The 21,491-nt window shown below is 37.9% G+C and overlaps 1 protein-coding gene across 11 annotated transcripts in view; it reads left to right on the forward strand.

Annotated features, from left to right (window-relative positions):
- CCDC91 (coiled-coil domain containing 91) overlaps positions 1–21,491 on the forward strand; it is a 398,212-nt gene that overhangs the window by 73,214 nt on the left and 303,507 nt on the right. For all 11 annotated transcript variants that reach the window (XR_011464286.1, XM_070371255.1, XM_070371253.1 and 8 more), the window contains one exon: positions 15,051–15,093. Coding sequence is in view for 10 of the 11 variants with exons in the window: in XM_070371255.1 (XP_070227356.1) it covers positions 15,064–15,093 (30 nt within the window). In the remaining variant the exon portion in view is untranslated. The remainder of the gene's footprint in view (positions 1–15,050; positions 15,094–21,491) is intronic.

The following is a 21,491-nucleotide window of genomic DNA, read 5'->3' on the forward strand; positions in this document are numbered from 1 at the left end:
TAAACAATTAAAAAAAAAAGACCAAACGCCTTGAGGCAGGAGTATGATTGTTAGGGAGGCTATGTAGCTAGAACAGAGTGAGTCAGAGGGAGTTACAGTTTAGATCAGAGGGGCACTGGACGCTCTAATTATGTCTAGGAGAAGAGTAAACAAATTCTTAACAAAGGTTTAAAGCTGTCTGTGGTTAAATACCGAACACTGAGACATTGTGTTTTGATTTTACTCTTACCCAAAAACAACAACAACAACAATCTGCCTAAGAGTTTTATGCTTATTATAGCAGAACAGCCATGTTCCAGATAGGTGAGGTTATTAAATATATCTGTCCAGATAAATGAAAATTCACTATAAAGAGAAAAAGATAAAAAAGCACATATAACACTATGAAAGATATGAAGCACTTTATAAAGTTGTCAACACTGTACTGTGTTGTTCACTAACACTTTTCTCTATTGTGTGTTATATAGAGTACCCTCATAATACTGCCTTAATATTGTGATGTAATTGTAGGCGTTTTGCAGAATATACTTTTACTTCTGATCATTAGTCTCAGTTTACAACTTTGTCTTCATGTTTGCTTTGCGTAGTGGTGAGACTCCAGAGTTTGTGTTCTATAGAGGCGTGAGTCTTTAGAAGAAATCACCTGTGTAAGTAGAGTCGAGGATGGAATAGAAAGGCGCAAACTGGAAGCAGAAAACTATTTTGAAGGCTGATGCTATGAACCAGATAAAACATAAAGGTGCTTTAACTAGGGTAAAAATATTAGCAATTGAGTAGATAAATTCTAGAAGTATTTAAGACACAGAATTTGGTGAGAGAAGGAGGAGGCAAGGATGACTCCAGCTTTTGTTCTTGGCCAACTGTGAAAGAATCCTAGAGGAAGAGTCAATTTGAGGTTGGTGGGAGAGATCTGAGGTTCAGGTTTGATTGTATTGAAGTACCTGTTAGATGAAAAAGAAACTAGTCAGTTGTCTGTTGAGTTTATGGATCTGAAGCTCAGGAGGTGGATCCGAACTAGAGATCCCTTAGATTGTTTGTAAACAATCTGAAAATGAATTGTTTAAAATGAATCTGAAGGAATGAATAACTTAGAGAGTTTATTTGAAGTGAGATAAAAATGCCAGCATTTAAAGGGTAGGTAGAAGAAGGACCTGTAAGGGAGACTGGGAAGAAGCAGTCGGAGAAACAGGAAGAAAGAGGGAACAAGTATGGTTGTTTTGCAAGCCGGAGATTGAGAGTGTTTTGAGAAGGAAAGACTGGTCAAATGCTGTTAGTGTTCAAATATGACAAGGAATTGAAAGTGTCTTTTTGCATTTAGTGAAAAGGAGGTAATTGGTTGCAGGCACGGTCTGTAGGTCTTTAAGAATAGAGCATCTATGATGTTGAGTTGTGAAAAGGAGAGGGCTGTGGTTGGAGAAGAATGTGCAGTTAAGGATGGTTTTGCTTTTGTTTTTGTTTTGTTTCATTTTTAAAGATGTAGGACGTGGAACATGTTTCACTGTTAATAGGAAGGAGCCAAATAAAAGGGGAAAGTTGAATATTTAATAAAGAGAAGAATAATTGAGAGAGTCAGGTCTCAGAGCACAGATGGAGGAATTAGTCTTAAGTGGGTGGAGGAATTCTTTTTCCTTATGAGAAGAATGAAGTGGAGTAGTTGGGCTTCCCTGGTGGCTCATACAGTAAAGAATCTGTGGGAGACCTGGGTTCGATCCCTGGGTTGGGAATATCCCCAGGGGCAGGGCATGGGAACCCACTCCAGTATTCTTGCCTGGAGAATCCCTATGGACAGAGGAGCCTGGCAGGCTACAGTCCATGGGGTCACAAAGAGTCGGACGCGACTGAAGCGACTAAGCACATCACAGTTGGGTACACATGCTCGTAACTATAGTTTTGGTAGAAAAAAGTAAACGGCCTTCCCTTAAAATGCCTTCTTTGTTTAGCAGGAAGCTTGATCATGTACTTCGATTACTGAAAGTAATTTGTTGGAAAGTTTGAGGAGAGCTGAGAAATCTTTGAAATAGCTTCTGGAGAAGGGGAGCAAGAGGCTTAATTAAAGAAAAAAAATGTATGTGGTTGGCAGCGCTGTGGACCCAATTGAAGATGGGAAATATGAATTTTATGATCCTTCTAAGCAGAAGACAGGCAGTTGGATATTGTTTGTTGGTGGTTCTGTATGAGAGCTATTATCTCCTGCCTTGTAAGAACTCCAGGTTCTGAAGCTATTGAGAAATAGAACCAAGAGTTATAAGAACCAGAAAAGTGTCTCTAGTCTTAAAAGTTTAATGTAAATATGGCTTGGATTGAGGCTGAAATGAGGTCTCCTGCAATTTCTCTCCTGAATTAAATTTATCCATTGGCTAAAAAACATGAATCCAGACTAAGAAAATAAAGTTTTTCTCTAGTGAATTTCCCTCATGAGAGCTAGATCAGAGAAAGATTATATTGTTTATGGGCATAAAGTTCCCAGTGAGGAACCCAAAGAACTTTCTCTGTGCATGCATGCTGACCTCTACACAGTTAGCAGAAGAAGATGGCAGAGGATGAGATGGTTAGATAGCACCACCCACTCAATGAACATGAATTTGAGCAAACTCCGGGAGATAGTGAAGGACAGGGAAGCCTGATGTGCTGCAGTCCATGGGGTCGCAAAGAGTAGGACACAACTTAGTGACTGAAAAACAGTAACGACAGGAAGTTTCAAAGTTACCATTACCCACAGTAATAATTGAATAAGAGAGTGAGTGTGGCACTGTAATTTCTTCTAAGATGTAGACTTTTTGTGCTCAAACTCCAATGTATTTTTCTTGGAGAAATAAGAGGAAAAGCAGAGTAATGGAGGAACTATGAGTAACTCATTTGCTTTCATTCAGTCATTTATTCCAAAAGCATTGATTCAAAAATACTTTTTGGAGTTCCTACTGTGTGCTAGGAACTGCATAGTTCAAGGTTCTAGGGAGTAAAAAAAGTTTAAGAAATGGTCCATAAATTACTTTGGAAGACCTTATGGAAATTCAGGTAAATGGTTTCCTTGACAAGATAAGCTTGAAATTCTGATTTTGTGTTTTGATTAGGCTCTTCCATTTAGTTCAGTCTTAACGGCTGTTCACTTTTACCTTAGCGAAGGGGGTGTGTGTCTGTGTGTGTTTATGTGTATTTCCTTTGTTATGTTTCCTCTTACCAATTTATATTTGCTCTGGATTGTCTGAAAAAAAAATCACCTGTCTGTTACTTTTAGGAAACATGGCATGAAATAGTCTCAAACAGAAAAAATTTTGGATGTTGGTTAGCCAGTAATTTTCCAGATGGGATAGAGATTGACTTAAATGCTGAGTGGACAGTGTAAGGCACTTTGGGATGACTGAATACTCTGGATAATCTCTGGAGATGGTAATTTTTGAAGTTAGTTACTTAAATTGTCTACTTTTCTATTTGGTGTTTTTTTGCATTTTATTTTGAGCAACTTTGGTGTCTGAGATACACTTTTACATTTTGTATAAATATTTATAATATGGGAACATGTCATAAAGAAGACTAACATGAAACATTTTCCATTTATTCACTGATTAAAGGCTAATTTAAAATATTTAAGCCTTCTCTTACAGTTTGTTTTGAAAAATAAAACTTGCCTTGAGTTTTCTTTTCAGAGTAGTATTTTGACGCAAATAAAGGGTACTTGATTAGTTATGCCATGATTTTTTTTTATGCTGTCATTAAAAAAGTCAATTATGAGAGCCCGCAGTTTAAAGTTTAAAGTTGTAAAAGGCTTGTTATGGCCGAAGTCCATCTTATGATGCCCTCTCTTCCAGTTTCTCCATTTCTTGCTTTCTAGAAGCAAGATATTTAACAGCTTATATAGCTGAATCTTTTAGTGTTTATCAGTTAATCACAAAATAACATTTATTATTGCTATGTCTTGATTTTTAAATTTCATACCCATTGTCTTTCCAATATGGAAGATCAGACCTAAACTGTCTTTTACCTCTGGCTCATACCACATCCTTCATCGTCTTTCTCTTACCTTCCCAATATGGTTATATTATAATTTTGGTACAGGTAGTTATTCACTGTTAACATGATTATGACCATGTACATACTACTCACAGCTGAAAAAGGTAGTGTATTATGTTTGCTTTTCCTGTCTAACACATTGTTTTCTCGCTGTTTTCATTTAGCTAATTTTCTAATCACTTAATCAAGCCTACATTTTTCTCCAGTTGTTTAAAATTACTCTTATTAGGGTAAAACAGAGACAGTCTATTAACTTCATTTCCTCAAATACATCTCCCAGGAGCTTTCCTCTCTACTCCAATTTAGACTTGTTGCTGTCTCTTCTTGCTACTCACTTCATTTTTCTGGGACAGTTCCTTTTGTTTCTCACTTTATTTGGATCTCCTTTTTCTTAATCCTGTATCTCTCTCATGTCTTATTTCTTTACTCCATAGAATTTTTGGGAAATAACTTTTTTTTTGAGACTGTCAGATGTGAATATGACTTATTTTCCCTCTACTTGGTTATTTGTTGGGTTGGCTGATTATAAAGTTCTATGTTGTAAAATTTTCCCTCAAAATCTTAACATCATCGCTTCATTGTTTTTCACTTTTCAGTGATGCTTTTGTAAAGTCTAATACCATTACATATATATCTCTTTATACGCTTGTAGGATCTTCTCTTTTTTTGTAGGATGTAAGACGCTGCACTCTTAGTGTGGCTTTTTACTTCTATTTTCTTAGATACCTGAGGAACCATTAAATCTGCAAATTATATCCTTTAGTTTTAAAAAGTTTCTTTTGTTATTTGGCTCATGATATATCTTTTGTTTTCTCTATTCTTTCTAGAATTCCTAAAATTAAATATTGCATATTCTAGACTGGATCTTACACTTTTCTTACATTTTTACTCTGATTTCTCATTTCTTTTTCTTTTATACTCTGCTTCTTAAAGGAGATTTTCTTAGCTTTATTATCCAGCCTGAAGTGTTTCATTTCTGTAATCACTTATATTTTCAAGACCATAGTCTTGTTATATACCACCCAACTTCCCTCCCAAATTAAATCTTCTTATTATTTCATGAATGCACTGTCTTCTGATCCCAACTCTCTGAAGGTATTCATTATAGTTTTTATTTTTTAGCAAACATTTCTCTCATATGTAATCTCTGTTTCTTCCATCTTTTTTCCTTTTTTGGGGAGTTCATTTCTGTTTTTCATACTGTTGCTTTTGTTCAGTCTCTTAAGTTGTGTATGACTCTATACAGCCTCATGAACTGCAGCATATCAGGCTTCCCATCATTCACTGTCTCCTGGAGTTTGCTCAAATTGAGTCAGTGATGCTATCTAACCATCTCATCCTTTGCCACTGTCTTCCCCTTTTGCCTTCAGTCTTCCCCAGCTTCAGGGTGTTTTTCAGGGAATCAGCTCTTTGCATCAGGTGGCCAAAGTATTGGAGCTTTAGCTTCCTCATAAGTCCTTCCAATGACTATTCAGGGTTTATTTTTTTTACGATTGACTAGTTTAATTTCCTTGCAGTCCAAGGTACCCTCAATAGTCATCTCCAGCATCACAATTCAAAATCATCAATTCTTCAGCACTCAGCCTTCTTTATGGTCCAACTTTCACATTCATACATGACTACTGGAAAAACAATGGCTTTGGTTATACAGACCATTGTTCACAAAATGATGTCTTTGCTTTTTAGTACGCTCTTTGGGTTTGTCATAGCTTTCCTTCCAAGCAGCAGGCATCTTAATTTCATGGCTGCAGTCACCATCTGCAATGAGTTTTGGAGCCCCAGGAAATAAAATCTGTCATTGCTTCTGCTTTTTCCCCTTCTATTTGCCATGAAGTGATGGGACCAGATGCCATGATCTTAGTTTTTGGAATGTTGAATTTTAAGCCAGCATTTTCACTCTCCTCTTAAAAGCAAGAGAGTTCCAGAAAAACATCTATTTCTGCTTTATTGACTATGCCAAAGCCTTTGACTGTGTGAATCACAATAAACTGTGGAAAATTCTTCAAGAGATGGGAATACCAGACCACATGACCTGCCTCTTGAGAAACCTATATGCAGGTCAGGAAGCAACAGTTAGAATTGGACATGGAACAACAGACTGGTTCCAAATAGGAAAAGGAGTGTGTCAAGGCTGTATATTGTCACCCTGCTTAACTTATATGCAGAGTACATCATGAGAAATGCTGGGCTAGAAGAAGCACAAGCTGGAATCAAGATTGCTGGGAGAAATATCAATAACCTCAGATATGCAGATGACACCACCCTTATGGCAGAAAGTGAAGAGGAACTAAAAAAAGCCTCTTGATGAAAGTGAAAGAGGAGAGTGAAAAGATTGGCTTAAAGCTCAACATTCAGAAAACAAAGATCATGGCATCGGGTCCCATCACTTCATTGGAAATAGATGGGGAAACAGTGGAAACTGTCAGACTTTATTTTTTGGGGCTGCAAAATCACTGCAGATGGTGACTACAGCCATGAAATTAAAAGACACTTACTCCTTGGAAGGAAAGTTATGACCAACCCAGATAGCATATTGAAAAGCAGAACATTATTTTGCCAGCAAAGGTCTGTCTAGTCAAGGCTATGGTTTTTCCAGTGGTCGTGTATGGATGTGAGAGTTGGACTGTGAAGGAAGCTGAGTGCTGAAGAATTGACGCTTTTGAACTGTGATATTGGAGAAGACTCTTGAGAGTCCCTTGGACTGCAAGGAGATCCAGCCAGTCCATTCTGAAAGAGATCAGCCCTGGGTGTTCTTTGGAAGGACTGATGCTAAAGCTGAAACTCCAATACTTTGGACACCTCATGCGAAGAGTTGACTCATTGGAAAAGACTCTGATGCTGGGAGGGATTGGGGGCAGGAGGAGAAGGGGACGACAGAGGATGAGATGGCTGGATGGCATCACTGACTCGATGGACGTGAGTTTGAGTGAACTCCGAGAGTTGGTGATCGACAGGGAGGCCTAGCGTGCTGCAATTCATGGGGTCGCAAGGAGTTGGACATGACTGAGCGACTGAACTGAACTGAACTGAGGATCTGTAGTTCCTCTTCCCTTTCTGCCCTTCGAATGGTATTATATGCATATCTGAGGTTGTTGATATTTTTTCTGCAATCTTGAATCCAGCTTGTGAGTCATCTATCCTGGCATTTTGCATGATGTACCCTGTATATAAGTTAGGTAAGCAGGATGACACTATACACTTTGTCATACTCCTTTCCCAATTTTGAACCAGTCTGTTGTTCCATGTAAGGTTATAACTGTTGCTTCTTGATCCATATACAGGTTTCTTAGGAGACAGGTAAGGTGGTCTGATACTCTCATTTCCTTAAGAATTTTCTGTAGTTTGCTGTGATTTACATAGACAATGTAAATTGTCTTTGACAATGGCTTTCACATTGTCAATGAAGCAGAAGTAGATGTTCTTCTGGAATTCCTTTCCTTGGTCTCTGTGATCCAGTGAATGTTGGCAATTTGATCTCTGGTTCCTTTGCTTTTTCTAAATCCAGCTTGTACATCCTCAAGTTCTCAGTTCATGTACTGCTGAAGCCTAACTTGAAGGATTTTGAGTGTAATCTTAATGAGTATGCAAAATGAGCACAATTCTCCTGTGGACATTCTTTGGCATTGCCCTTCTTTGGGACTGGAATGAAAACTGACCTTTTCAGTCTCATGGCTACTTCTGAGTTTTCCAAATTTTCTGGCATAATGAGCACAGCACTTTAACAACATTAACTTTTAGTGTTTTAAATAGCTCAGCTGGAATTCTGTCACCTCCACTAGCTTTATTCCTAGTAATGCTTCCTAAGGCCCACTTGACTTCACACTCCAGAATGTCTGGCTCTAGGTAAGTTACGGCACCAATGTGGATATCCTGGTCATTAAGACCCTTTTTTATATAGTTCTTCTGTGTGTTCTTGCCACCTCTTAATATCTTCTGCCTCTGTTAGGTCCTTGCCATTTCTGTCCTTTATTGTGCCTATCCTTGCATGAAATGTTCCCTTGATGTCTCCAATTTTCTTGAAGAGATCTCTAGTCTTTCCCATTCTATTGTTTTCCTGTGCTTCATTGCATTGTTCATTGAAGAAGGCCTTCTTATCTCTCCTTGCTCTTCTCTGAAACTCTGCATTCAATTGGATATATCTATTCCTTTCTCTCTTGCTTTTCACTTCTCTTCTTTCTTCAGGTATTTGTAAAGCCTCCTCAGACTACCACTTTGACATCTTGTGTTTTTTTTTTTCCCCTGTCAGATGGTTTTTTTGTTCACTGACTCCTGAATAGTGTTATGAAACTGTCCATAGTTCCTCAGGCACTCCATCTACCAGATCTAATTTCTTGAATCTATTCATCACTTCACTGTGTAATCATAAGGGATTTGATTTAGGTCATACCTGAATGGCCTAGTGGTTTTCCCTATTTTCTTCAATTTAAGCCTGAAATTTTCAGTAAGGAGCTGATGATCTGAGCCACGGTCAGCTTCAGGTCTTGTTTTTGCTAACTTATAGAACTTCTCATCTTTGGCTGAAAATAATGTAATTGATCTGATTTTGATATTGACCATTTGGTGATGCCCATGTGTGGAGTCATCTCTTGTGTTCTTGGAAAAGGGTGTTTCCTATAACCAATGACCAAATGTGTTCTCCTGACAAAACTCTGTAAGCCTTTGCCCTGCCTCATTTTGTGCTTTAAGGCCAAACTTGCCTGTTACTCTAGGTATCTCTTGTTTCCTCCTTTTGCATTCCAATCCCCTGTGATGAAACAAATATCTCTTTTTGGTGTTAGTTTTAGAAGGTCTTGTAGGTCTTCATAGAACCGTTCAACATCAGCTTCTTTGGCATCAGTGGTTGGGGCATAGACTTGGGTTACTGTGATGTTGAATAGTTTGCCTTGGAAATGATCTGAGATCATTCTGTCATTTTTTGAGATTTTACTCAGATATTGCATTTCAGACTCATCTGTTGACTATGAAGTCTACTCCATTTTTTTCCCCCCTAAGGGATTCTTGCCCACAATAGTAGATATAATAGTATTCTGAATTAACTTCACCCATTCCCGTCTATTTTAGTTCACTGATTCCTAAGATGTTAATGTTCACTCTTGTCATCTCCTGCTTGACCATGTCCACTTTATCTTGATTCATGGACGTAACATTCCAGGTTCCTATGCAGTATTGTTCTTTACAGCATCGAACTTTACTTTCACACCTGACACATCCACAAGTGAGCATCATTTCTGCTTTGGTCCTGTCACTTCATTCTTTCTGGAGCTATTAGTAATTGACCTCTGCTCTTTTCATATTAGCTATTTTCTTTTTTTGTCATTTGAATATTCTTATTGTTTTTTTCCCCCATATTTTAAACTTTTTATTTTTATTAGGGTGTAGCTGATTAGCAATGTTGTGGTAGTTTCAAGTAAACAGTAAATGGACTGAGCCATATATATACATGTATCCGTTCTTCCCCACTCCCCTCTCCCATCCAGGTTGGCACATAACATGGAGCAGAGTTCCATGTGCTATACAATAGGTCCTTATTGTTTATCTATTTTAAATATTGCAGTGTGTACATGGCCTTCTCAAAGGCAACCAAATTATCCCTCCCCCACCACCCGGCAACCATAATTTCATTTCTACATACCTGTGATTGTCCTTGGCTATCTGTTCAGATATGATTGAGACACTAATAATGTTAGCTTATGCTTATGTAATGATTAAATTGTGTCAGACATTGTTCTAAGTGCTTCGTCTTTTTTAACTTATTTAATCCTCACAAGGACTTTAGGAATTAGTTACCATTATTATTATTCCTATTTGACAGATGAGAAAACTGAGTCATAAAATGATAAATAAGTTGCCCAGTTTTACACAGTTTGTTAAGTGGCAGAGCTAGAATCTGAATCCAGGCAGCCAAAATCCATATTCCCTTCTCTTAACTGTTATACTTATTTTGTCTCTTAATGAAATAAGGAGCAAATTGGGAATTACATGTATGTGGGTTGCTGTTCAGTAGCCCAGTCATGTTTGACTCTTTGTGACCCCATGGACTGCAGTGCACCAGGCCTCCCTGTCCCTCACCATCTCCTGGAGTTTGCCCAAAGTTCATGTTCATTGCATCGATGATACTGTCCAGCCATTTCATCCTCTTGATGCCTTCTCCTTCTGTCTTCGGTCTTTCCCAGCATCAGGGACTTTTCCAATGAGTCATCTTTTCACATCAGATGACCAAAACACTGGAACTTCAGCGTTAGTATCAGTCTTTCCAGTGAATATTCATGGTTGATCTTGCTCAAGATTGACTGGTTTGATCTCCTTGCTGTCCAAGGGACTTTCAGGAGTCTTCTCCAGCACCAAATTTTGAAGGCATCAATTCTTTGGCTTTCTGCCTTCTTTATGGTCCAACTTTCACAACCATGGGCTTCCCTGGTGGCTCAGATAGTGAGGAAGCCACCCGCAGTGTGGGAGGACTGGGTCCTATCCCTGGGTTAGAAAGATCCCCTGGAGAAAGGAACAGCTACCCACTCCAGTGTTCTTCCTGGAGAATTCCATGGAAAGAGGAGCCTGGCAGTCTACAGTACATGGGGTTGCAAAGAGTTGTACACAACTGAGTGACTTTCACTTTTCACTCTCAAAACCCTATGGGACCACTGTGAAGACTATAGCCTTGAATATATAGACCTTTGTTGGCAGAGTAGTGTCTCTGCTTTTCAACACACTGTCTAGGTTTGTCATCGCTATTCTGCCAAGAAGTAGTCCTTTTCTGATTTCATGGATGGCTGCAGTCACTATCTGCAGTGATTTTGGAGCCCAAGAAGAGGAAATCTGTCACTACTTCCACCTTTTCTCCTTCTATTTGCCATGAAGTTATGGGACCAGATGCCATGATCTTAGTTTTTTTTTTTTTTTTTTTCCCCCAATATTTAGTCTTAAGCTGTCTCTTTCACTTTCCTCCTTCACCCTCATCAAGAGGCTCTTTAGTCCTCTTAGCTTTCTGCTATTAGAGTGGTATCATCTGCATATCTGAGGTTGTTGATGTTTCTCCCACTTATCTTGATTCCAGCTTGTAATTCATCCAGCCTGGCATTTCTTATGATGTGCTCAGCATGTAGGTTAAACGAACAGGATGACAGCCGACAGCCCTTTGAAACTCCTTTCTTGGTCTTGAACCAATCACTTGTTCCATACAGGGTTCTAACTGTTGCTTCTTGACCCGTATATGGGTAGGGTTATCAAAGTAGTGTTACCTGAGTGAGCTGTATCTTTGTGGAATGTCTGGTGAGGTCCTTTGTCAGGGAGTGATTAGATTAGATCAGAGAAGAATCTTATAATCTACTGTTTAGAAGTTGAAGACCTGCAATTGGCAGTTTCGTTCCTGAGTGGTGAAAGAAGATGGGAGAATGGGTCTTAAAATTTAATACAATTTTGATTTAGTCACCTGTCTCTGATCTTCCAGTCTAGAGATTCTTGCTTTTACACTGTCCAAGGATTAAACCTTCAGTCTTCTTCTGTGATGAGGAATTATTAATTGCCCAGTTGTGCTGATTCTGGGAGGGGATCTTGGGATATATCTGTGATTCTTACGTTGAGTCTCATCTTTACTCGTCTTTCAGCACTGCCCATTCCTGAGCTTTTTGTGGTTTCCCTGATATAAATGTGATTGATTCTCATTTTCCATACTGATAGTGTAAGATTCATCTTCCTTGTATTTGCATTCTGTTTTTTTTTTTTTTTTGCAGTTTTTTTTCTTTTTACCTACTCTTTGACCTTTGTTTATATGGAAGCAAACAATCCAATCCTTGCTTGCTATCTTTTAGGAAAAGATTTTAAGAAAAGACTTGAGTATAATCTATGTTCTTAATGTGCCATTTTAAATTCTCTAGGTCTCTTGAAATAAATTTCAGATGTCTCCTTTTACCTGAAGGATTTCATGATGCTCCAACTTCTGAAAATTTTTTCCCACCTTGCATGTTCTTCTTCTTTTGTAAGACCCTTTTATATTTTGTGTTTTTTGTATTTGCATGCTCTTCTTACACACTACCCTCTGCTCTACAGCAGACTGTAACTTCTTGAGGACCTTGAGTGATCCCTTCTGTAGAGTTGCTCAGTAAAAATGTTACATTAAAGGTTGTGCATGGATAGAGGAGCCTGATGGGTTAGAGTCCATGGGGGTCACAAAGAATCGCACATGACTGAGCGACTAACCATTTTTCTTTTCTAAGTGTTGTGTATATGTTTTTCTTGTGAAATATCAGCAATATATTAAATACTGAGGGTAATTTAGGAGAGAATTAATATAGTAATGCAACAAAAGAGATTAAATTCTGAAATAAAGAAGTCTGAGAATTGTTGTTGTTCAGTCACTAAGTCATGTCTGAATTGTTAAAGCTGGATTTTATGGAATCTTTCAACATAGATAACTAATCATAACAAAGTGTTCATCTCTCCACTTGCCATGACACCAAAGAATGAACTGCATGGATATGCCAATTTTTTGGCCAGGCTCATGATTCTATAACTTTTATTACAGAACTATTTGGTGTTGCTTAATTTTATATGTACTTCAGGCAGATAATGTTAAGTGCTGGAAGTCTTCTAAAAGGTTAATAAATGCACCATAGATGAAGCAGTGTTCTAAATATATTGAACTAACTAAATACATAAAGAAGCCCACACTTGTAATATTTCCTTTAAAAACTAATTTTTAGTTTTTGTATTTTGTAAAGTTGATTTTGACAAATCAGTGCTGTTAATTTTGCTTCCTTCTGCTCTTTAAAATGTTCAGAAGGAAACAAACTATTTCAGAATTTGAACTAAATTATTCAGAGAAAGGCTATTACTTTAAAATAATCTTTATTTCCCTAGTACTGTATTTTAAGAAACTCAGGACACGTTTGCCTTTTTAAAATATATTAATATTTCTTTGAAAATACTGGATGACTTATCTGCATTTTAATATGTAATAGTTGCTGGGGTATGGAAAGCATCTGTAGTCACTAACATCTTCTTTTGTAGAGCTAAATAGTGCTTAGGAAGCTGATGGTATTTGGTTGATTAACACAGGCAAACAAGCTGGAATGATTCTTAGGCATGGGTATTTGTTTTCAGATTTTCTGGTATCTTAACAAATAACTTATTGGTCTGTGTCATATGAAAACACATAGATGCATTACCCTAAAAATTCCATTCTTTTGAAACCAAATTATTTGGGTACAGTGTTTGCAGATGCTAAAAATAGCTTTTAATTGTCTCCTGAGATTCGTGGGACACATGGAAAAGACAAACTTGGTGTTTATAATTTGACTTGGTTAATTCTCAGTATCCATATCACTCTTCTTTCATAATTTCTTCATGAAAAATGTAATCACATACAGATTTCTACTCGCTTGCATCAGAATTAATGTGAATTCCATTTCAAACTAACCACCATCAAAAGTTTCTGAAAGTCTGGTTCATATTTTTTAAGTGTATTTGGATGATTTGCTTCGTTTTGATTTTTGGAGAAGTACATCTTTTGAAAATTTTTCATTAGATTGTTAAATTGTGGGTAATGGTGACAATACTGGTATTATATTCTGGTTAATTTAGTGTTGTCTATTTTTATAATGTATTGAATATTTCTATCTATATATTTCTTATAGTGTCATTGCCTACTGAGTTTCTGTGAAAATAAATTTGTCTATTAAAATAAAACAATCCTGAGATTGCTTTTTACTGTTTACTTTTCTTTGACTATTTTTGAGTTTTAGTTTTCAAGGCATTAGTGTTAATTAATCCCATGGACAGTGGAGCCTGGCAGGCTGTGGTCCCTGGGGTTGCAAAGAGTTGAACATGACTGAGCACACGCACACACAGTAGGAATTTTGGTGACAAGGTAAAGCATGACAACTGCTTTATCAGTCAGAGCAAAATGCCTTAGAAAATACCTTTAGACTTATTGCTTAGTATATACAGTTTAATTTGCTTAGCTGTTTTTGTTCTTTTTTTAGAAGTTGGAGATTTTCTGTAATGAAGTCCATCTTGTATTATTGAGTCAAGAAAGCTGTAATTAATATTTGAATGTGTCCACTTTTGAAAGATAGAAAAGGAAAACCAGTTATTGACCAGAGTGTGACTTCTGTCCACCAATTCACAATTCATTGTAAATTTAGTTTTGTTTTATATATATCACTCATTACTTGTTTTACCTTTCTAGATTTTTTAGATCTTTCATGGTTTGTTCGATGAAAGCATTTCCTTTTTCTTTTTTTTAAAGCTCCAGGCACTCATAGTTTTACCCTTTTATTTTTATAGTATGAATTTAAGACAAAATAAAGCATGCATTATCCCACTGCTTGTCTCGCTTACATATTTTAAAGGTAAAGAAGAGAGGTATTCTGGATATTTGCTTGTGTTTTTCTCTTCCCTGGTCTCCATGAATACATGACTTGATTTATCTTGATCAGCCTAGTAACTTGCTCCACATTTTTCCAAAAGTGCAAAGCAGTTTCAGCTAAAAATACACATATCAAAATGCTCCAGAAGTTGTGGCCACAGCTCAAAAATGCTGATCAATTTTGAAAATCTAAATCAACCTCGGCCATGAAACCAGGGGAAGAACCTTTGTGGTGTGGGACAGATTTCCAAAAATTCACCACAGTCCTGTTCTTAGCTGGAGTTTGTGCTGATGTTGCCAGACAACTGAGGAATAGATGCAAAAAGCAGGAAGCATTATTGAATTGAGCCTTAGTGCCAATTTGGGAAAAGCAAATTAAAATGTAAAAGAATATTTTTCCACTCCTGGCGTCTCAACACAAAATGGCAAAATACATGGTTGCTGAAAAAGTCACAGAAATTGTTAATATTGCCAGAATGGCTAATTTTGTCCAAAAAATCTCAGTCTTTTTGTGTTAAAAATGCATATGCATTTAGTTAAATCATTTTCTTAACCCAAATGAAATAGTTCTAATTTACAGATCAAAAAACCAAATCAAAATGTATATACCCTTAAGAGAGAGAAGTGTTCTGACATGAATGACTGTGTGTGGCCTGTTTCAATGTCTTTTGTTTTTCAGGTGCACTTAAAGAATGGATGATGATGATTTTGGTGGTTTTGAGGTATGTGCTATTATTTACCTTATTTATGTAATTAATTGTTTTAAATGTTTTATTAATCATTGATGTTCATGATCCTTTCTTGATCATTTTGAATGTAACTCTGGAATAAAAAAATGAAATACAGAAAAATTAAAATATATTCCCTCTGAAAGTTAAAATTGATTTATTATTATTGAACACTTGATCATACCCATAGGAATGTTTTAAATTGAGGTAATTAAGTGCTACTGGTGGAAGCACTAAAGAAGAGATTTGAGAAATTGTCAGCAGATGGTTCTGTTGGGATACATGTCTATTAGGAAATACTTGTGAGATGAGGGATGAGTGTTGAAGATCTGTGACATATTTTCATGTTTATACCTGTAATGAGTTGATTTAATGTATTAAGTACATCACCTTTTGGTGGCTTACAGAGCTAATTAGTGTGTTTGTGTTGTTAGATTATTCTCTCAGGTTTTAGTTGGATGCTTTGTAAGGAAATTGTTAACTGAAGAAGCCCTGTCTTTTCCCTAATCCTTTTCAGTGTGTGTTCATTTTATTGAAATATTTTGTAACCCAGTTATTTTTATGGAGCCAGTATAGTCTTGCAGGAAAATCTCTGGATTAGGAGTCAAGATGCCTGAGCTCAAGTCCTGGAACTACCATCAAGTGAGCTCTGTGATTTTTTTTTAAGAAAGACTTTTATCTAGTTTGGAACTTGTGAAAAGGAGATTGTTAAAGATAGTGACTGTAATTGATGACATTACAATAGGAGAAATGAGACATTAGTATATATTCAGTGTTCTGAATGTCATGAAAGAATGGTATGAGTTTATTTTAGGTTAGGATCAGTTGCTCTCCTGTTGCTCTCTGTTAATATGGAAATAATCAGAATATGAATTTATCTATTTTCTGCATTTCATCTAAAACTTTTTGTTTAGCACATTGATATGCTTTCTGCATTTGCTTTAGTATTTTGGGTTGTTGGGTGACTGAATCTTATTATGTTTCTTGATTTATTTTATCAGAGAACTAAGAGTAGATAGTATTCTGTAGAGTAACAGTTATACTTCAGTGTATATTCAATGGATCTATTCTTTGAATGTTACACAGGTACAATGCTAACCAACCATTCCAATTGAATTATGGTTGCTGGGATTCTTTCTTTCTACATTCTGTTGTAGAAATATGAAAGGTTTCTATCCTTGGGTATAGAAACCTTTCTGGGAGGAGACATTTGAAGATCAGTTAAATACATTATGTTTCTTTACTCCTAGATACTTTAGTGTGTGTTAATATTTCCTAAGAATAAGGATATTCTTTTGCTTAACAACAGTACAGTTATCAATGTCAGTGAATTAAGCATTGATGGAATATTCTGAAATGATTTTTAATACAGTTAAAAAATAATTGTATTGTGATTTTAGAAGTATTTTTAGTGCAGAAAATTTGAAAAAGGACTAATAGCCAAATGCATAAAAATTGCCACTCGAAAACCTTGTTTTTAATTTGTTTTTTGTCTTTCTTACCTTTTTTCTAGATAAATACATAGTTTTTTATAGACAAGTACTATCTGTATTTTTTATGTGAACATATTTTAGATGTTATTAAGATTTTTTTTTTTCTAAAACATTTTTAATGATTCTAGAGAATTCCAGTATATGAGTAAAAGATTTATTTAATCAGGTTTCTGGTAAATGTTTAGATTGTATCCAGTGATTGTCTAAGTAACCTTTTGGTATACATCCTTTTGGGTAAAATTTTATAATTATATGTTTAGGATGAATTCTTAGAAATGGAATGTCTAGGTTAAGGAATATGCAGTATTTTTATTTTATTTTTTTGGCCTTCCCTCATGACTTGTGGGGCTTCCCAGGTGGTCAGATCAGATCAGATCAGATCAGTCCCTCAGTCGTGTGCGACTCTTTGAGACCCCATGAATCGCAGCATGCCAGGCCTTCCTGTCCATCACCAACTCCCGGAGTTCACTCAGACTCACGTCCATCTAGTCAGTGATGCCATACAGCCATCTTATCCTCTGTTGTTCCCTTCTCTTCTTGCCCCCAATCCCTCCCAGCATCAGAGTCTTTTCCAATGAGTCAACTCTTCGCATGAGGTGGCCAAAGTACTGGAGTTTCAGCTTTAGCATCAGTCCTTCCAAAGAAATCCCAGGGCTGATCTCCTTCAGAATGGACTGGTTGGATCTCCTTGCAGTCCAAGGGACTGTCAAGAATCTTCTCCAACACCAGAGTTCAGAAGCATCAATTCTTCGGTGCTCAGCCTTCTTCACAGTCCAACTCTCACAGCTGTACATGACCACAGGAAAAACCATAGCCTTGACTAGACGAACCTTTGTTGGCAAAGTAATGTCTCTGCTTTTCAATATGCTATCTAGTTTGGTCATAAGTTTCCTTCCAAGGAGTAAGTGTCTTTTAATTTCATGGCTGCAGTCACCATCTACAGTGATTTTGGAGCCCAGACAAATAAAGTCTGACACTGTTTCCACTGTTTCCCCATCTATTTGCCATGAAGTGATGGGACCAAATGCCATGATCTTTGTTTTCTGAATGTTGAGCTTTAAGCCAACTTTTTCACTCTCCACTTTCACTTTCATCACTTTCATCAAGAGGCTTTTGAGTTCCTCTTCACTTTCTGCCATAAGGGTGGTGTCATCTGCATATCTGAGGTTATTGATATTTCTCCCGGCAGTCTTGATTCCAGCTTGTGTTTCTTCCAGTCCAGCGTTTCTCATGATGTACTCTGCATATAAGTTAAAAAAGCAGGGTGACAATATACAGCCTTGACGAACTCCTTTTCCTATTTGGAACCAGTCTGTTGTTCCATGTCCAGTTCTAACTGTTGCTTCCTGACCTGCATACAAATTTCTCAAGAGGCAGGTCAGGTAGTTTGGTATTCCCATCTCTTTCAGAATTTTCCACAGTTTATTGTGATGCACACAGTCAAAGGCTTTGGCATAGTCAATAAAGCAGAAATAGATGCTTTTCTGAAATTCTCTTGCTTTTTCCATGATCCAGCGGATGTTGGCAATTAGATCTCTGGTTCCTCTGCCTTTTCTAAAACCAGCTTGAACATCAGGAAGTTCACGGTTCACATATTGCTGAAGCCTTGCTTGGAGAATTTTGAGCATTACTTTACTAGCGTGTGAGATGAGTGCAATTGTGCGGTAGTTTGAGCATTCTTTGGCATTGCTTTTCTTTGGGATTGGAATGAAAACGGACCTTTTCCAGTCCTGTGGCCACTGCTGAGTTTTCCAAATTTGCTGGCATATTGAGTGCAGCACTTCACAGCATCATCTTTCAGGATTTGGAATAGCTCAACTGGAATTCCATCACCTCCACTAGCTTTGTTCATAGTGATGCTTTCTAAGGCCTACTTGACTTCACATTCCAGGATGTCTGTCTCTAGGTCAGTGATCACACCATCGTGATTATCTGGGTCGTGAAGATCTTTTTTGTCCAGTTCTTCTGTGTATTCTTGCCATCTCTTCTTAATATCTTCTGCTTCTGTTAGGTCCATACCGTTTCTGTCCTTTATCGAGCCCATCTTTGTATGAAATGTTCCTTTGGAATCTCTGATTTTCTTGAAGAGATCCCTAGTCTTTCCCATTCTGTTGTTTTCCTCTATTTCTTTGCATTGATCGCTGAAGAAGGCTTTCTTATCTCTTCTTGCTATTCTTTGGAACTCTGCATTCAGATGTTTATATCTTTCCTTTTCTCCTTTGCTTTTCACTTCTCTTCTTTTCACAGCTATTTGTAAGGCCTCCCCAGACAGCCATTTTGCTTTTTTGCATTTCTTTTCCATGACGATGGTCTTGATCCCTGTGTCCTGTATAATGTCACGAACCTCAGTCCATAGTTCATCAGGCACTCTTATCTATCAGATCTAGGCCCTTAAATCTATTTCTCATTTCCACTGTATAATCATAAGGGATTTGATTTAGGTCATACTTGAATGGTCTAGTGGTTTTCCCTACTTTCTTCAATTTCAGTCTGAATTTGGCAATAAGGAGTTCATGGTCTGAGTCACAGTCAGCTCCTGGTCTTGTTCTTGCTGACTGTATAGAGCTTCTCCATCTTTGGCTGCAAAGAATATAATCAATCTGATTTCGGTGTTGACCATCTGGTGATGTCCAGGAGTCTTCTCTTGTGTTGTTGGAAGAGGGTATTTGTTATGACCAGTGCATTTTCTTGGCAAAACTCTATTAGTCTTTGCCCTGCTTCATTCCGTATTCCAAGGCCAAATTTGCCTGTTACTCCAGGTGTTTCTTGACTTCCTACTTTTGCATTCCAGTCCCCTATAATGAAAAGGACATCTTTTTTGGGTGTTAGTTCTAAAAGGTCTTGTAGGTCTTCATAGAACCGTTCAACTTCAGCTTCTTCAGCATTACTGGTTGGGGCATAGACTTGGATTACTGTGATATTGAATGGTTTGCCTTGGAAATGAACAGAGATCATTCTGTCGTTTTTGAGATTGCATCCAAATACTGCATTTCAGACTCCTGTTGACCATGATGGCCACTCCATTTCTTCTGAGGGATTCCTGCCCTCAGTAGTAGATATAATGGTCATCTGAGTTAAATTCACCCATTCCAGTCCATTTCAGTTCGCTGATTCCTAGAATGTCGACATTCACTCTTGCCATCTCTTGTTTGACCACTTCCAATTTGCCTTGATTCATGGACCTGACATTCCAAGTTCCTATGCAATATTGCTCTTTACAGCATCGGACCTTGCTTCTATCACCAGTCACATCCACAGCTGGGTATTGTTTTTGCTTTGGCTCCATCTCTTCATTCTTTCTGGAGTTATTTCTCCACTGATCTCCAGGAGCATATTGGGCACCTACTGACCTGGGGAGTTCCTCTTTCAGTATCCTATCATTTTGCCTTTTCATACTGTTCATGGGGTTCTCAAGGCAAGAATACTGAAGTGGTTTGCCATTCCCTTCTCTAGTGGACCACATTCTGTCAGATCTCTCTACCATGACCTGCCCGTCTTGGGTTGCCCCACGGGCATGGCTTAGTTTCATTGAGTTAGACAAGGCTGTGGTCCTAGTGTGATTAGATTGACTAGTTTTCTGTGAGTATGGTTTCAGTGTGTTTTCCCTCTGATGCCCTCTTGCAACACCTACCATCTTACTCGGGTTTCTCTTACCTTGGGCACGGGGTATCTCTTCACGGCTGCTCCAGCAAAGTGCAGCCATTGCTCCTTACCTTGGACGAGGGGTATCTCCTCACCGCCACCCTTCCTGACCTTCAACTTGGGATAGCTCCTCTAGGCCCTCCTGTGCCCGTTCAGCCATGGCTCCTTGGATGTGGGGTTGGTCCTCTCGGCCACCGCCCCTGGCCTCGGGCGTGGGGTTGCTCCTCCCGGCCACTGCCCTTGGCCTCGGGAGTGGGGGCAGTATTGGTAAATAATCCACCTGCCATGGCAGAAGACTAAGAAAAGTGGGTTTGATCCCTGGGTTGGGAAGATTGCCTTGAGAAGGGCATGGCAACTCACTCTAGTAGTTTTGCCTGGAGAATCCCACGGACAGAGGAGCCTAGCAGGCTACAGTTCATTGGATCACAGAGTCGGACATGACTGAAGTGACTTAGCACAGTTTCCATAGTTTGTAGAGAGTAGCTTCTCTCACTTCAACATCACTTAACTCCTGTGGCAGATTCCCTCAATTGACTTGTCAGTTGCCCAATTGACTGTCTTTTTGGCTGACAACTCAATGCAGAATCCAAGTTGAAATTCTGGCCCTTTTTTTCCAATAGCAATTTTCCTGTGACCTGAACACTTAAGAGAGAGAAAACTCTGCACTTTTACCCACAAACTCAAAATTCAGTAATTGGCTGTCTCATAGTTTAAAACTATTTAAAATGAGGGTTTAATTTAAATGTCAGGTTTAGGAATTTTCTAAATGTTGAATGCTGGTAAGTCCAGCTGGTATATTATTAAAGTGAAAGTGAAAGATGCTCAGTCGTGTCTGACTCTTTGTGACCCCATGGACTATACAGGGAATTCTCCAGGCCAGAATACTGGAGTGGGTGCCTTTCCCTTCTCCAGGGGATCTTCCCAACCCAGAGATCCAACCCAGGTCTCCCGCATTGCAGGCGAATTCTTTACCAGCTGAGCCACAAGGGAAGCCTGGTATATTATTAAAGCTATGGGTAAATCTTGTTTCTTTAATCTCTTTTTGATCTTGTGATAATTAAATAACAAGATTTAGTGTCTATTTTTGAAGAAAAATAATGTATTTTTCTTATATACATTGGTAAATATTGCAGGTTCAGAAATGAAACTGTGAGGATATGTAAAATAAAATTTCATTGACAGGAAATATATCTGAGTAAGAAGGAAAATTTTACTCAAGGACAGAGCACAAGCACTGGGGGCAGTGACTAGTGGTTG

This window comes from Bos mutus, chromosome 5 (genome assembly GCF_027580195.1).
Source record: "Bos mutus isolate GX-2022 chromosome 5, NWIPB_WYAK_1.1, whole genome shotgun sequence".
In the NCBI taxonomy this organism is placed as follows: Eukaryota; Metazoa; Chordata; class Mammalia; order Artiodactyla; family Bovidae; genus Bos; species Bos mutus.